At 39.8% G+C, this 17,911-nt stretch overlaps 1 protein-coding gene across 4 annotated transcripts in view; it reads right to left on the reverse strand.

The window, feature by feature from the left end:
- Window positions 1-976: 976 nt before the first annotated feature.
- The window catches only part of SORBS2 (sorbin and SH3 domain containing 2), a 243,467-nt gene continuing 226,532 nt past the window's right edge, over window positions 977-17,911 (reverse strand). For all 4 annotated transcript variants that reach the window (XM_024219237.3, XM_024219236.3, XM_024219233.3 and 1 more), the window contains 3 exons: window positions 4,698-4,747; window positions 2,244-2,350; window positions 977-1,398 (listed from right to left, as the gene is read on the reverse strand). In XM_024219237.3, coding sequence (XP_024075005.1) covers window positions 1,337-1,398; window positions 2,244-2,350; window positions 4,698-4,747 — 219 coding nt within the window. In that variant the 3' untranslated portion in view covers window positions 977-1,336. The remainder of the gene's footprint in view (window positions 1,399-2,243; window positions 2,351-4,697; window positions 4,748-17,911) is intronic.

Here is a 17,911-nt window from a genome sequence, read left to right on the forward strand (position 1 = left end):
AAAATACAAAATGCTAGAGACTACTTACATAGTGATAAGATCAACCCTTTATCACAAGAAAAATGCAATAGAAGCGTTTACCATCTATAAGGTGCTGAAGAAACCAAATTTGAATTGTTTTGTATAAAGCCACAGTTATTATCATCCTGTCTCGTAATTTCATATATTAGATTTTGCTTACCTTTGCAGAAGGAAAAAGAATGGCGTGTTCAGATATTTGTTTCATTCAGAAAAAAATACTAAAATGTATCTGTTTTAATAGCTGTGACTGTTTTTGTGTGGTACTATATTCCTAAACAAGAATTCAGATTTTGTTAACGTATACATATATATCTAGTGAAATAAAATCAGTACATCTGTGCATATTTTTTCAGGTGGCTATGTTAGAATACAACGTTGCACTAACACTGTTTAGTGTTGTTTTGTAAGCTTCACCTGATAAATAAAAACACTAAACTCTCAAATTTCATGTTGCTGATTATTACAGTAAATTTAGATATAGTCATGTAATGTTAGACATCAGTAGTTCGCTATTGTTGTCTATCTTCATAGCTCATTGTCTCATCATTATCCACAAACTCTCAAGATTTCATGCCTCTTGCACTTCTTTAGTTTTAACAGAAAGCACTATAGCTTATTTGGAAAAAATGAGATTTAACCAATACAATCACACCCATCCAACACACTTGCAGTTCCCCCATTTTAACTACTCTTGCTTGAAATTTTACAATCACTGTGCATATGTTACAACATATAAGTGCAGGCAAAAAAAAAAATCTATATTATAATTGTCATATATCGTAAACCAGTAGAATAGGCAAACTTGTGATACAGCAAAGTGAAAGCAACATAGGTTGCCAAGCTAAAAAGAATGTGGACACAACTTTTTATTTTATTTTTTTAAAGTAAACAGCAACTTTCTCTTTGTACCAGGTGGAAGCTGAGAATCAAAATTTTGCATAGCATTTAATGCTAGTACCACAAACGTCCCAAACAATGCAGATTTTCCCATGGAGAGTCACCTGTGTACCTTCCATCAAGGTTTTCCTATTCCTTTGTTTCTAATGGGGGGGGGGAGGGGACTAAACAGGAAAAAGTACTTAAATGTTGAAACGATTCCTCTTGTTTCATAAAAGCTTAGTTATTCACACACTGTAGTCGTTGCTGTAATACTGCTGGAACGGTTTGGCAGATGAGGATGGGGATGATGATGAACTAGATGACCTTTATTTGAGACTGCAAAGCAAGAAAACAGAAGGCCTGTTGTAGCATGTTTTCTAGCAGCTTTATGCAGATGTGTTGCAGAGATGCAGCATAAATAAGTAGGGGAAAAAATTCACAGCCTCTTGACATAGTTTCCAGGGAAAGTACCAAAGAATTTGGTTCTTCTTGAGGTTCCTGAAAGTAGAAGTAATAAATGAAAGATGACAGTAATAGTAAGTAATCACTATGCATGTGTGGCCTTTAAGTTTTGTTTTCAGTTTATGAAATTTCATTAGCACTACAAATACTAGGACAGGCGAGACTTTTTATGCTTGTAGAAAGCCAAACTGACCCTGTGGATTGCATAGCTTGATGAATTACATTTCCCAGTCATAAACTGTTATCAATTTAAAATATGATGAAGGGAAAAGCAACTACAAGAGGCATAGTTATGTTATTTTATTTCAATTATGTGTATCCAGATTATAATTTGTGATAATTTTAACATATTAAAATATTGACCTAGTACCTTTGAGAATTATTTAACAATATTAATTGTAATGAAATAATCTGGCATAAGGGTGGATGTCATCAGCAGTTCTGTAGCATTTCCAAAATAATTTAGGATTAGCAGGACAGTTAAAGTATTTTTATAGTTTATGTAAGATGTTTGGAGTGATCAAGTCAATGTTCTTTGGTCCCATTTCTGAAACCCTTACAGACAGTAATACTTGCTTACATGAGTAGTTCCATTGAAATCTATGGGATAATTATGTGAGTAAATTCCACTCAGTCTAAGTGAAGGTTGCATGATAGTGCTCTTCATTAAATAAGTGGGAAGCTACCTATTGACTTCAGAGCGCTTTGGATCAGGCCAGTCCCCAAAGACTTCAGCATAATCAGGGTTATTATGAGTGCCAAATTACAATCAATTTGCCACTTAGAACACATCAAATTATACAATTATCTAAATATAAGAAAACTATGAGGGCAGCAAATATTTCTGAAATTAAAAAACAACCAACCAAAATAAAACATACCCACAAACCATCCATCATCACACTTTTCCATCACATCAATGATATCTCCCTCTCTGAGCTCCAGTTCATCTTCGTTCCTAGGAGTATAGTTATATAGAGCCTGAAACCTTAAACAGGACAAATAGTGTGTTTTTAAAAATTAAGTTCTTTTCACCTTTACTTAGCTAGAGGAGCTTGTCAAACATTTAATTAACTTTTAAGGTAACATACTCCACTAAAAACTACAACACTGCATATTGGAAAACAGCAATGCAGGAAACTTTTGCCTGCATAAGTACTTATGGGACTAGGTCCAGAATGGAATACATAGCATAGTTTATGTAAAAGACAATTTATGTGCGATTACTAAATTGTTTACAGTGGGATTCATACAGCTATGCAATCTAACTGAAGATGCTAACGCATAACTCCTCTCAACTCTATTCTGAGAAGGGGAGAGGCTTTTGAGAAAGATAGTGGTGGGGTAGCCATGGCCTAAAGGGGAGGGGAAAAGAGTAAAATGATGTGTTGGAGGGGAGGAAGAGGAAAGTAAGATGCTGGTCCCAATATCTTAGGAGATAAACTAACTTCTCCCACTTCCTCCTGTGGTGCATGTCCCCTTTGCACCTCCTGGATTCTGGGTCTGGCTAGCCATGTACTTGACCCTCACTGTAAGTTAGAGCAGCCTCAGAGGCTGCACAGATAAAATAAAAATAGATGGAAATGGAGAAAGTGGTAGAGAAAAGGAAGGGAAAAAATGAAAAAAGTACTGTATATTCCTGGCAGAAAAGAGAAGCTAAAAGGAAGGCACATACTAGGAATGGGTGGAATATTAGACATTTCACCTGGTTAATTGATTGTTTTACATTTATGAGTGAATTTAGTTGTCATGACTGTGATAGCTTGAATCAGGCAGTATTCTAACTGTGCTAGCTTTCACAAACAGGTTTTTCATTCTACTGCATTTCTACCTTACAGTACTCTCTACTTTTTCAATCCTGGCCTTTCAGTTATGTGATGATGTGTGTGATGGATAAATGGCAAGAGAAATGAGACCACCAAACTCATTTTCTTTATTCCTGTGTTAGAGGTGAAATAATAGTGTATTAAGTTGTTATTATGGCTAGATGGTGCTTATACAACAGTCCTGTATAAGGAGTCACATGTAATTGCAGCAACTGAGGAGCATCCCAGGGATTCCTTCCTTTCTTCTCTATACTCTTCTTTCTCCAGGAAGGGGAACAGTCTCCTATTGGTCCACCCCAGTAGCAGATTACAACAACTCTTACTGCGCCAATTGGCATACTGTGGGGGTGTAGTCAAGATCCCTCCACATTCCACTATGCTTCTTTGCCCATTCCCTGTCCATCTATGCAGGGCTGAGCATACAGCTTACCCCTTTGGTGTACAGTAGAAACGCAGGGATGCTACACAGCAGTATGGGTGTAGGTTTTTATTTTCCCTTATGCTGAGTTATAATCTGGCTCTTAGGTTGGAGAAAGGTTTAGGCACTCATATCATCCAAACAAAATTCCCATTGGCTTCAAGGAATTCCAAACTGGATGATTAATTCTTCTGGTGATGGGGTCTATAAATCAGTGCTGGAAATAGCCAATTAACGGAATAATGATCTGCCTGAACAGATTTAAATGGGAGTTAGGTGCCCTGGCACTTATAAAAACCCTGTAGGTGTCTGTGCGCATCTTTAGGCTTGTAAAAATGTGGCCCTTTGGCACTTCAAGGCTTAAGTCTCATTTCATTGCAAATCAGTGAGACTTAGGCTACCTGGGCCTGATCCAAAGCTCTTTTTGAAGTCAACAGAATAACTCCTATTGACTCCAATTGGCTTTGGATCAGGACCAGAGTGCCCAAGTCACTTTTGAAAACTGAATTTAAGAGCTTAAGTCACTTAGATGCTTTTGAAAATTTGCTCTTTATCTAGTTTTATCACTTGCTCATGCCAAGTTCCCCTGTAAGATGTGATGTTGCATTCTTGTTATCAACTTCATTCACCTCCTACATTTTGCTCACTTTTCTAATCCTGAAGGATTCCTTGACAAACAATAATTTACAGGAGATAATTCAGGGCCAGTGTAGCAGACAAGTTGAATTATTATTAAATCTTTATAACTGGCATTCTGCTCAAGAAGTCTAAAAATGATGGAATCACAAAATGACCATGAACTGGTTTTTAAATTAATTTCCATCTTAACTGTAAAACATGGAGAAATGTAGCAGTTTTTGTGTGTAACTATGCTATAGTACATTTATCTTCATTTGTGAGATAATGTACCTTCATAATTCAGTTTTGCCATCAGGGATTTCCTGGATGTCTTCCAACATTATTTGATAACTGTGTTATCCCATGATTCTACTAGCTAGTTTACTGATTCCTTGGAAGATATGCTGGCTATCGTCCCCTTCTTTAAGTGCCAGTGTTATATCTCTGGTTAAGTAGATAAAAAATATACTTACGGTTCCCCCCCACTGTGTATGTTTTCATGAGCAAACACAGGGCGCTGTGGCTGTAATGAAATGATTTGAAATGTAATAAAGATTTAAAATTGTTTCTAATTTAAGTATAATTTGGATACTGGCATGATACATATTCTTTTTTAAAAGATAAAGAAAAGAGCAAGCACTAGAACATTTACAGGTTTAAAGACTAGATTATTTTGAAGGACATAGTGAAAATTAAAAAAAGAACAGCTTTTAATTTATCCAGTCTAAATCTTTTCATGCTGAAGGAAAAGGTCAGAGTTGAGCCCGATTACTTTTTCAAATATCACTAACCGTGCAGGAATGGAGATACCATGAAACCCAAATGCAAATAATGCCTGTTGTTATACAATCTTTGCCTGAAGTGTGGTCTCAGACAAAACAGGAACCAAAAATCATTCTTAACAGTGAAGTATGAGCATCCATTCATTATGATTTATCTAGACAAACAATATTCCTACATACAGGACACACACACACTTTTAAAAGAATCAAACTAATTATGTCAACATGTAACATTTTTAGTTTAGAAGGGAAAAGTTGGTAGATATTTCCAGTGCAGTGACCTTTTAAGAGTTACCTTCCTTTTTAAATTAGCACCACCCCAATATGTAACAGATGCTTTTAATATTGGAAGTGAAAAACCTTAACTTCCTAAAAAAGGCACACCATGTTATGAACAAATAGAAAGCCATTTGTTTATATCTAGCTCCACATTAGCCTCAGTCCAGAAAAGATGGAGGACATGCTGGTTGAAAGAGGAAAGCAATAATTAGGATTGTGATTATGCTGTCTATTACTGGAGGCTGCCCTCCCCTCACCAAAGAGATTTGCAGTCTGGAAGTACTTTGGAAACCTTAACTGGTCTTTGATACCTAGGTACCAAAGATAACTCACACCATATGTTCTCCTATGAATGATTTAATTAAGAGTTTGTGGACTTTTTTTTGATGTCATGGACCTTATCATATTTGTCCATACTTTTGTCTTCTCTAGGTTTGACTATTCCAGTCCACTTTATTCTAGGTTACTCTTGAAGCTCACTATAAAGCTTCAAATAGGGAAAAACAATGTCTTGTTTACTTGCAGTAATGAAGAAACACGGTATGATGTCATCGCTTCTGTGCTCTGGAACTGCACTGGTTTCTCAACTGCTACTGATGAAATTCAAAAGGTGGTCTCCTTTCTATAAATGGTTACGTATTTAGGGACCTGCCTACCTGAAGTGACTACTCAAGGGGCCAACACAAATTTGTGCTTGTTAAAGATGGTCTTCTAATAAAGATGGACTAGAATGATACACTGTAGTTTTAAGGATACCGTGGGATAGTCTCTAATAACAGGTGATTGCCAAATAAGAGAGTGACATCTTGTCCAGATTTCAGTGTATCTCAAAAAATTGGTAATTTTTAAATGTTTATTCTGATAGGATTGCTACCTCTCAACAGCTACATAAGCATCTGGGGCACTAAGGAATAAAACCATGGGAGACAGTGCCTTCCTGATGACTCTGTAGATGAGGTGGTATCCTCCCTAGCAGAGTGGGCAAACTACATAGCACGAGTTCACTGCTGTCAGTTTCCATATGGGACTATTTCTAATTATAGAATGGGCATAGAACCCCGGCAACCTCCTACACCACGGCCAACTCCTGGAACGGGCCAACGTGCCCCTGCAGCCCCTGGGGGGGGCACATGGCTCCGTGCACTGCCCCTCTCTGCAGGCACCGCCCCCCGCAGCTCCCATTGGCCACAGTTCCCCATTTCTGGCCAATAGGAGCTGCAGAAGCAGTGCTTGCAGGCCGGGGCAGTGCGCGGTGACCTCTGCCCCTCCCTCCCCCAGGGCTGTGGGGGCATGGTGGCCTCTTCCGGGAGCAGCATGGGGCCAGGACAGGCAGGGAGTCTGCCTTAGTGGCAGCCCCGCTGCACCATTGTACTTTTAGCAGCCGGAGATCGTGATTGACTGGGAGAGTTTCCAGGATCGACCAATCGATTGCCATCGATCACTTGGTGACCACTGCTTTATACACTGACAACTGCTCAATCTTAATTCATTACTAATAGTGCTGCCAGAGCTAAGCAAATCAAACTAAAGGGTTAAGAGACAGCCAGCCACACATCTTTAAAAAAAAAGATAAGAACAAAACTACTTCAGTGTTCTCCTCTCACAGAATTTCCTCACAGCCATGTCTAATTTTTCCATCAGATTTCAAAACAAAACAAAACACATGCATCACTAGGTAATTTTAAAGCAAGCTTTTAGGTTAGGTAAAATGATGGTCTGTCACTCTTGAAAGAGTCCCCTTAGCCAGTTTTCAGACTGGAACAGTCCTGTGATTTGACAATTGCATCTATAATAGAAACTGATCCACCGCACGAATATACAAGATTTCAAACAAAATAGTTATTTAAAGGCGGTGGGTTTTTTCCTTTTCTTGAGGAGCCCTCTGTACCGTGGGTGGATAAATACAAATTCTTCCCTCTACAAACACTTTGACCCATTTCAAAGCCCCCACTCCTTGTCTACCATCCTTATAGTTGAAGAAGACTGGACAAACCTCTCTTTGCAGCCCAATTTGGCCCTAGTTGTCATGTGAGTCTAGATAACTTTCTCCTTTGTTGCTAGGCGCATCACTGCCTGAGTATTTTGCAACAAATGGGCAGCTAGCAACACTACATATCAGAGTGGAACACATACAGATTTATACTGAAGCTAACAAGTTAAGCCACATTTTGATTAAGGGTTACTAATTGCACATTATAATCATCACAGTTTTTCATGTAGCTAAAATTACACATAATGTTAATGTTGCACCCAAGGTTATTTTTAAATTAGTGCACACAATTTATTGCAGAGAACATTATAAACATTCTCGATTTCATGTTTATAGAGTTTATGGGCCAGATTTTCAAAGGTATTTAGTTGCCTAAAGACACAGCAGCATCTAGTGGATTTGCAAAAGTCTATCTCCCATAGGAGTTAGGCACTTAGGACTTTTGAAAATCCCACTAGGCACTTAGCTGCATATTTAGTTGTCTAAATATCTTTGAAAAATCTGGCCCTACATGTCTGTCTATCCTTCCTGATATAAATTATGTTTATTTGTGTGATGTGCATAAAACATTCTTAAAGTATCTTTGTTTTTATGTCGTCTAATGGTGAGAAATTCAAATGATAAAACAAAACATATTATCTGACTGTGGTAAACACTCATCAAAATCTGACTGATCAAGCAGAAATGGGAACAGGTATTGGGATTGGATTCAATATGTGCTCCTGGCCTATGCTCTATCTGCCCTTCCGCAAACCCTTGAATGTGATTTGAATACCAGTGGCAGGCTCCATGTACTTCTCTTTTAAACTCCTATTGATGGGTTGTTGTTGATTTGTTTGGGGTTTTTTTTTTTTGCAAACAATAAAGGGTAACATCCTTAAAAACAATATTATAAATGACTCAATACCTTGAACATATGCCAAAAGAGGACGAAATGAGTCAAGCACTGTATAATACTACTCTTGTCTTCCACATGTAATTCCAACACTTCTCTGTTAGATAATGTTGACATGACAGAGTGTAAAATGCATTTGTACTCAAGGCAAGAGATAATTTTACATTCCAAACTTAATTAGAAATAATAGTACTTAGCAAATACATAATACTTTACATAGTCACAGAACTGTAGAAACAATTAATAAAGCATCACAATGCCCTTGCAAGGTAAATAGGGACTTTGATCTCCATTGTTTAGATGCAGAAACACACAGAAAGGCTAGGCAGAGACTAGTCTATGTCAGGTCAGGAGCAGAGCTGGGATGACAACCCAGGAAACCCAGACACTCAGGGCTTGGCTACACTTGCAAGTTGGAGCGCATTAAAGCAGCCCTGGGCGCCCTAACTCATGACCCATCCACGCTGGCAAGTCAGGGTATGTCTATACCGCAGTTAAAAACCTGTGGCTGGCCTGTGTCAGCTGACTCGGGCTTGCAGGGCTTGGGCTAAGGGGCCACTGTTTCATTGCAGTGTAGACTTCTGGGCTCTAGGGCCCTGCAAGGTGGGAGGGTCCCAGAGCTTTGGCTCTAGTCCCAGTCTAGAAGTCTACACTGCAATCAAACAGCCCAACAGCCTGAGCCCTGCAAACCCGAGTCAGCTGGCATGGGCCAACTGCAGGTTTTTAACTGCAGTGCAGACATACCCTCAGGCAATCGAGTGATTGGGGTCACGGATTCCACGGATTCTAGATTCCAATTCCCATGGCTCAGTTTACTAGACCATGTTGCCTCCTGTGTAGGAGTAAAAGATTTAGGACTTTAATTTCAACAGTGCACAATCACAACTGTGTGCATGAACATATACACAACTGCACATCTCATTTGCATGTATGGTTACTGCAACTGGGTCTGCATGTAAGGCATTTTGGCATGCTGATGGCTAATTAGGGCACACATGATAACTGAGCATGCAAATTAGGTGTGCAATTGTGGGTGCCTAGTTCTGGGAATTAAGCCCATAAAGAATACACAACACATACTGCCCAGTATTGCATCCTTTAACTGTTTTTTGCATCCTATCATGCGGAGTAACATAGGACCTAAATCTTCTCTCTACTTTAGTGGGAATAGAATCTATCCCCTAATTTGCTTCCTAACAAGCAATATCACTGCCCCCTACCACCTAATTTCAGGTTTGTCTTTTTGTGATGTCTCTGGTACATACCAGTTCAATGGGAAATAGGGCTGCCAACTGTCTAATTGCACAAACCCAAACACCCTTCCCTACCCCTTCCCCAAGGCCATGCCCCTGCCCCTTCTGAGGCCCTGCCCCCACTCACCCACCCTCACTCACTTTCACCAGGCTGGGGCAGGGGCTTGGGGTGTGAGAGGGGGTGCGGGCTCTGGGAGGGAGTTTGGGTGCGGGAGGGGGCTGGAGTGGGGGTTAGGGTGGGGGGGGTTTCGGCGGTGCTTACCTCAGGGGGTGGCATGTCTGGCAGCAGCTCTGAGGCTCACAGGCGGCTCTGCATTCTGCCGCTGCCTGCAGGAACTGCCCCCGCAGCTCCCACTGGCCATGGTTCCCCGTTCCCGGCCAATGGGAGCTGCGGAGTCGGTGCTTGGGGCGGGGGCAGCATGTAGAGACCCACTGGCCGCCCCTCCTCTTAGGAGCTGCTGCCGGACATGTCACCGCTTCCAGGAGTGGCACGGAGCCAGGGCAGGTAGGGGGAGCCTACCTTAGCCCCGCTGCACTGCCAGACTTTTAGCAGCCTAAAATCTCCCAGATTGGCTTCAGTGGCCTCCGGGAGATCGAGCCCGATTCTGAGAGACTGCTAGCCAAACTGGGAGGGTTGGCAACCCTAATGGGAAAACAAGGATCCAGCAAAACTATGGAAACACGAATATCTTGTGGGGGAGGAGAATACACCTCCCCTACACATAGCAGACAGAGGGAGGGAGATGAATGTAAAATCAAAGGGCAACTGCAAGAGATCTCTATGCAGAGCCAGCTCCAGGCTCCAGCGAACGAAGCAGGTGCTTTGGGCGGCCAATGGGAAGGGGCGGCACGTCCGGGTCTTCGGCGGCAATTCTGCGGCGGGTCCCTCAGTCCGTCTCGGAGCAAAGGACTCGCCGCCAAATTGCCGCCGAGGAATGAAGCGGAGTAATTGAGCTGCTGCCGAAATGCCGCCAATCCCGGGGTGGTTGTTTTTTTTCTTCCTTTGCTGCTTGGGCCGGCAAAAAAGCCTGTGCTGGCCCTGTCTCTATGCTCCCTTGCAAATCCATTCTGCTATCAACAGTAAGAGGCAAAAGCGGTCTCAGATGCTTTGAGACAAAGCACACTGAATGTTAAGATACACATGTAAAGCATTTTGGTCCTAACCAAAAAAACCAGCATAACACACAAACTATATTTTCATTTAGAATCTTCTTGAATATTAGAGCATATAATATAAGACCAATACATATACTCTGTAAATAATTTGATCTTTAGGTTAAATACAATAGATGTAGTTAATGACTGTTATGAAGGGAAACGCTGAAGAGAATCACAGTTGCAAATAGCAGTGCTGGGGAAAACATGATATCAAGTCAGTGCAGCACACATTGCTATGGCAACAAAATATTTTCAAAAGAAGAATATGAATGCAAAAAAATCAAGGAATATTGAACACATTACAAAAGCCATATTACATGCAATAAAGTCTAGATTTTTTGGGGTATCAAAAAGGCCATTTTAATAATCTGGAAATGCCTTGAAACAAGAGGAACCATTTAGAAAATAGTTGAAAAAATAGACTAAATTGTGTAAAGAATTCTGTCATTTTTGATGTTTTGTGAACACTGGGCAATCCAGTGGAGATACAATACAAAACAGAACTGTAACATAAGGTGCTGTCCATAAAGAATTTCATTATGATTTTATGCAAATCATTTTTGTAGTTTGACAGCAGCATTGCAGCACAGCAGGAATGAAACACAGCGTACTGATAGTATTCAAACACATTATCAAACAAAGAACAGGGAGACTAGCTATTTAAACTCCTTATGCTAGGGGAGAATGCTGACATCACACACTGGGCATTCAGTACCATACCCTGTGTGAATAGCTGTGACCTCTGACAGGTGAGTTGCAGGATCTCTTAGTCATCACAGGGCTACGAGGAGGTTTACCCATAACAAATATCTCTCTTTTTAAATCAGCCTGGAAAAACCATAAAAATTGTATAAGTTCATAGCTTAAGTACAAAGCCTTACAGGGGATTTTTGCTGCTTCGTTTGCGCATACAAATTGGACATGCTAATTCTTTAAAAAGGCCCATGTGTTAAAATGCAAAGAACAAGCTGATCTGTTAGTCCAGCACACCTGTGCTGTTGCTATTGTATCACCTGCAGCATTGTTTAGTTGCTCTGGCAGTTGCACTGACATTTACAGCTACAACTTGCAAGATTATTCACCCATGACTCTTTTTGGGATATGATCTAGCACTGCAAATTTAAGTATTGAAGTGACCATTAATAATATAGAACATTCAAAAGCACACAGCAGAAAGTTCATAGCGAGCAGGGAAATACTAGCAACTGATCTTATAGCCCTTTGATATTAAACTGAAAGCACTGCTGAAATCTGACTTGCTTTCTGAGTGCATGTTTAAGGCAGTGGAGGATGATAAATAAAAGGATATCAGTTAGGCTGGTGCCTATGTAAATTAGCTTTCAAAGCTAATTGTTTCATGGAAATCAAAACTTGTTAAAGGGCATGTGAAGAAAATGAGAATTATTTGTGAGGAAATGGTGAATATCCTCATTGGAAGCCTGGTCCTTTGGATTTTGTGAAGAGTTGTCATTGAAATGTTTGTACATGTACCCAGAGTGAAGAATAGGCTCCTTTTACAAACTGGAAGAGTGAATAACCAAGAAATGCTAAAGAAGCCTTAGACGGGGGCCAAGAAGGGAGAAAAACTCTTTAAGATTCCCTTTGTGGGGTTTCTTCTGATTTCTTCCTTCAGAAAACGAGGTTTTCTCCACCATGGAAGAGTCTCGGGTTTGACTTCCAAGCCTTATGGATATCCACGGATCTGCTGGAAATCTTGTGCCAGGCCTGGCTCCCTTAAAGGGGATTCCACAATGTGACAGGTTCGCTGCTACATACTGTGGATGTGGAGGATGTTATGCATAATGTTCTCCTTGCCCCCAAACCTGCCCATTGCTTGGGCCACACGCTCCCTGCTCTAACATCCACGACTAAGAAACATAGTGCTGCTTAGGAAACTGACCTGCCTCACACTGTGCGGGCAAGGGGTGATCAGTTTGTCAAAGGACTTTTCCATGTGTGGGTCAAGAGGGCATACGCTACCTTTAAATACTTACATTCTCTCTGCAAGATATAAGGCTCTAAAAGAATCACAACATCAAAGACTTTAAAATCAAAGAGCTAAAATAAATGTTCTAGTTTTGTATATTTTTAGTGAGACTGGCTTAGACTTGATTTGACTTTCCACTATCATCTCCCCAATGCTTTTATAATCACACAGGGAAGATTTTCAAAGGAACAAAGAATAGATAGGTACAACGCCCACTAAAAGTCAATGGGAGCTGGAAACCTAAGACACAGAGGCCTCATCTTCCCTGTGAAAAAAAGGTGTGTCCTTGAGTTTGCTAACACATGCTAACTAATTCAAGGTAAAATCCTAGTGACTACATAAGACAATTTGTAGTTTTCACACAAGTTAAGGCCTATGGGGGAGCCTAATCTTTGAGTCAACCTGCTAACTCATGTGAAAACTACAAACTGCCTTGCTTTCACTAGGATTTTACCTCAAGTTAGTTAATATGTCATCTAACTTGAGCTAAAACTACACCTTTTTTCCAGTGATGGCGAGGCCTACTGCCCCTTTAAAAATCCTACCTAGAGTTTCTTGTATTTCACTGTCCTTAGTCTCATCTAAGGGTATTGACAAGCTTCTACATTCATCTGTGAACCAACCTTTAGTCTAGCATGAGCAAAGTTATCACAATATCAATCCTATTATTCCCTTTACCTTGTAGGGCTTTCCCATCTTGAACAACTTTCCCTCATCTTGTGTATTTTAGTTTTGTACTCTTTGATGTAATTAGTTGTTAAGAGACTTAAACGCCTGGCTTCTTAATACAGTAGACATGCAGTGTTCAGCATGATACTCACTGATATACACAAGTGGCATGGGAATAGGAACTACCACTTCTTCTGAAATCCAATTCGCAGCCTATTGATAGGGGGTTTGTGCGAGCCAAATGGATCAGTATAATGGTAAGCATTATACTTTTGACTTACTACGAGTTGCTGGGATGTTAGTTCACCTGCCCATTGCTGTGCTCAATCTTTGCTGCTAGACATAGCAGACATTGCCTGCTTCTCAGAGGCAGGGGGTGTTGTCTCCAGATCAGATACAGAGGGCTGATCAAAACTCATCAGTCAATGGGAGTCTTCCCATTGGTTTGGGCCTATGCTGATGACATTCACAGGGGGAAGTGCTCACTGGCCTTCAAAGATAATCTAGAGTATGAAACAGGCAGAGAACAGGAGACGATCAAAAAAGACACGTAAGAGTTGTGGATAGACCTCTTTAAGAAAAAAGAAACTGTCCTCTAGTTATTATCATTGCTTAATCTGCATTGTCTTAAAATGAGACAATAAAATGTCCCTCTCTTGATAATTTGCACTTCTTACCCTTCACCACTTCCAATGAAAAGCAACAAAATAAAATCCAAAGTCAAAATTCGTGCCCTGAGCTGTATGAACTTTCAGCTTGTTGTATCATTTCAAAGAGTGCGTATTTGTATTTCCTTTCATTTTGTATTAATTTGCCTTGTTAGGATTTATCGATGAATGCTCAAATAATATGAACAATCTGAAGATCCCCTAGAGATAATTTCAAAGACTTTGTGCTAGTCGGTAACATTTCCTGAATTTTATTTATTTGTTTTGATTTAGAATAAGTAAAAGCACTCATCCATAGGCTCTAAGTGCCCTGTCAGTTATTCAAAATTATATAACCAAAATGCAATACAGTTAGTTCACCCCTTCTAGCAAGGTGCAGCACATGCTCAGTTATTACCAACCACATACAATGGCCACTACTACAATCCTCCCACTTCTCTTCAAAACCAACAAACGGCCCTTTTAGCATGCCCTCAAAGTAACCAAATCATGGCAATTTTTAGACCAGGGACAGGAAATTATTTCAGAGCCCCAGGGTCCTGACGGAGTACACCCCAACCTGCAACTTCCTCTCTATTATAGGAGGGGGATCTTGCTTCCGCATTTCTACTTACTGCAGATACACTAGGTAGTGTATCACAGGGAGAGAGGTGGTCTCTTAGGTGAGAGATCTGAAGCTGTCAACATCTCTTTCTCAGTGGGGGAAAAAATGGAACACCTTAAATCTTGTTTAAAGTCAATCATAGTGTTATGGTGATTTTTCTCTTTTTTGTTTAAACCAAATGTAATGCTCATGAAATTAACATCTCTGGAGTTTGACTCCTTCTATGCTCCCACTAAAGACCTAGAAAGCAAGTGACAATTTCAGACTTCTCTGCTCTGCCCCGCCACAGTGCTTCAACCGTGACCTGGAAATATGTCTTGAGAAGAGAAAGTTACCCATACTCTATATCTGTTCCATTTTTGGCTAATGGGACTGACAATAAGAATGCTACTAATGGGTGATAAGTATGATAGTGGTTATTGTGAAATACACATCTGCCCCTTAGGAATTGGACTGAAACTACAAACTCCTTTAGCATAACATCTGGTAACTTTTCAGTGGCCTAATGACCTAGAGCCTGATTCATCTATTGCAGTGATCAGCAACCACCCATTGAATTCAATGAGAGCTAGATCAAACCCCTAGTGTGGGTTCAGACACAAGATCTAGAGATTAAAAGCTCCTACATCCTATACCTGAGCTATCCAGCTAATCCTTCCCTGAACTATCCAGTCCCTTCATGATAGTTTTTCTTACTTGACATTGTTATTTCAGCTGAAAATACACTACGCTGCTTATAACATTTGAGCTAGCTACATGCTTATGCTACGAATATTAGTAACTGAGAAATTATATTTAAAAATGTAAAAAGATCAATCTCAGCATTGTACCTTCTATTTGTCAAACACACATGGAGACATGCAGCAATTCACAGTCAACAAGTGCAGTTACCTTTAACTTTGGTGAGTTTATCTCCTGTCGGTATGAAAGTTTGGAAAGGAGAGGAGGTGAATGGGGAACAGCAGACTGGGAAGATGTGGAGACAGACTGAGAGGGAGGTGCCTTGGCAGAGTGAAATGGAGGACTAGAAGCAAGATGAGAAGGAGAAGCAGAAGGCCCTTGTGTCCCAGAGGAAAGTGGGGATGGCTTAAACATTTAAGAAAGACAAGTAATCATGCTGTACAACCATCAGTGAAGAACATAAAGTGCAGAGAGAGGAGTAATACACCACTAACAAGCAGAGACAGAGAGACCCCTAACTGCTGTACTCAGGCTGATGTTACATTCATCACAAGTCAGTAAATCTAATGTTCTGAGGAGAAATCACTCAGTCTTATCATATTCTACTTACTTTCTACTACTACCCTGTCTTTAGGCTCATTCATTTGAAAAACACAAATATGGGATGGGAGTAGTGTATCTCTTGTAATTTCAAAACTGTATTCTTGGAGGCCCCCTAATATGTCTTAGGCTTGATTTTGCAAGTGCTCAGCAATGAAAGTCGAGAGTGCTTAGCACCTCACCCAAGAGCTCAGTATCTTGAAGGATTGGGCCCTACATGAAGGTCTGTTAAAACTTCAAATGAAACCTGCCTTTAAATACATTATTTATAAGGGGCACTGTTGAGTTAAATTACGTCCAAATTTTAAATGTTATCAAAAGAAACTTTTGCAAAACCTAATACTTTGTTTTTCAGAAATTACAATTAAAGCAGTTGTTCTTAGTTAAACATTCCCTCAAATATCCCTCTTATTGAAACAGAGAGAAATCATTCTCGGTTACATGGTACTCTTATTTTCTCCAGTTTTGCTTTCTCTGCTATATAGCTGCCATCACAATCATTCTGACCTGAAAGGCAGAATCTGTGACTTTCTTCATTGGCTCACTAGTGCTACCCTTTGAATTATTTGACTGAGTGGAAGCTCTCAAACATTGCAGAAATAAGACCCTGAACAAGACACTGCCTATAAAACAGAGCTCAGACTGAATCAACTGATTTTCATTTTCCAAGTCAAAAGAAATGCAAGGAAGTGATAAAAGAGGATACACTGACAAAATTGATTTTTTTTTTTAAATCTTTCAATTTTAATAATGTAAATGTTATTAATATCTTAAGTAAATGAATGTGTTTGTTAACAGCTATAATTTTTATACTGGCAGTGTCCCTTGAAATAACCACAGCATAGTTTGTTCTCCGGGTTACACTGTAATTTTTAAGCCATGAGAACAAATTATGAGTGCTGCAAAGTGTTACAATCTATCAGGGATCACCTATTACCCATATATCTGTTTTATAGATTGGTTTGAACCAGTTTAATTGCTTGAACTGTCTGACTGTTGAAACAAATTTTATATATATAAAAAAACAGTTATTAAAACTTTGCCTAGAAACATTAGAATTATATATATATATGTGTGTATATATATATATATCTATATATCTATCTATCTATATAGATAGATATATATATCATGTGTTAATTAATTCCGAGCCATCTTGTGGCATTTAGACATTGGCATGCATTGGGGCACTACAGAGTTGTGCTGGTCCAGGGGGAACTGTGGGAGGGGGATCATGCCTTAGAAAGCATGTGTTTCATGGCCAAACTTAATCTGGCCCCTAGTTATTAGTCACATTCTTGTGACATGAACAGACTATAATTAGTTAGATGGCCAAATGACACATCTGAGAGGTGAATTGCTGAGTCTCTGCAGGCGATTCCTCCTCACACTTTCAGGAGTGCGTGGATAGCCCTGATTTGAGAGCTCCCATTCTGTCAGATAATTCAAAGAATAGCACTAATGGGCCTGTGAAGAAAGCTGTGCATTCGGTCTTTCAGGTCAGAACTATTGTGATGGCAGCAGAGAAGGGAAGTCTGGAAAATAAGGGCACCATGTAACCTAGAATGGTATTTCTTTCAGTTTCAGCAAGAGACAGATTTGAGATGGGAGTGCCATTTTCTCTAACATTAAGAATATCATATATAATTTATTTAATAGAATACAACCCTAATTATAATACTGTATGTATATGTATAGATACACAAAAATATATTAGAAAAGACTAGACTAATTATACTGGGAGTGAACTGTATGAATGTAGAAGCTAAATCTTAAGAAATTAAAATACCTCTTTATTGATACTTGATGAACTGTATCCTTCATAAGGTATCATAGGCTCGCTTTTAATTGCTATTGGAGATTTTATTCGGTCATGTTTCAGTGTCTCCTCTATATACAGTCTTGGCATTTGTTCTGTTACATCAGGTGCACATCTGTAGAAATGTGAATCTTGACATTTTGGCTGACCCTCTTGGATTATTGACAGGCGCTCCTCACAGATTTCCTCTTCCTGTTCATCAATTGCCGCTAGCATTCTGGGTAGGGAGCCACATTTAGAAGGCTCAGAGACAGCAAAAGCAGTGCTCATGGTTCCATGTGCTTTTGTAGTATCTGATAAGC

Source organism: Terrapene carolina, unplaced genomic scaffold (assembly GCF_002925995.2).
Source record: "Terrapene carolina triunguis isolate 2854851 unplaced genomic scaffold, T_m_triunguis-2.0 Scaffold66, whole genome shotgun sequence".
NCBI lineage: Eukaryota > Metazoa > Chordata > Testudines > Emydidae > Terrapene > Terrapene triunguis.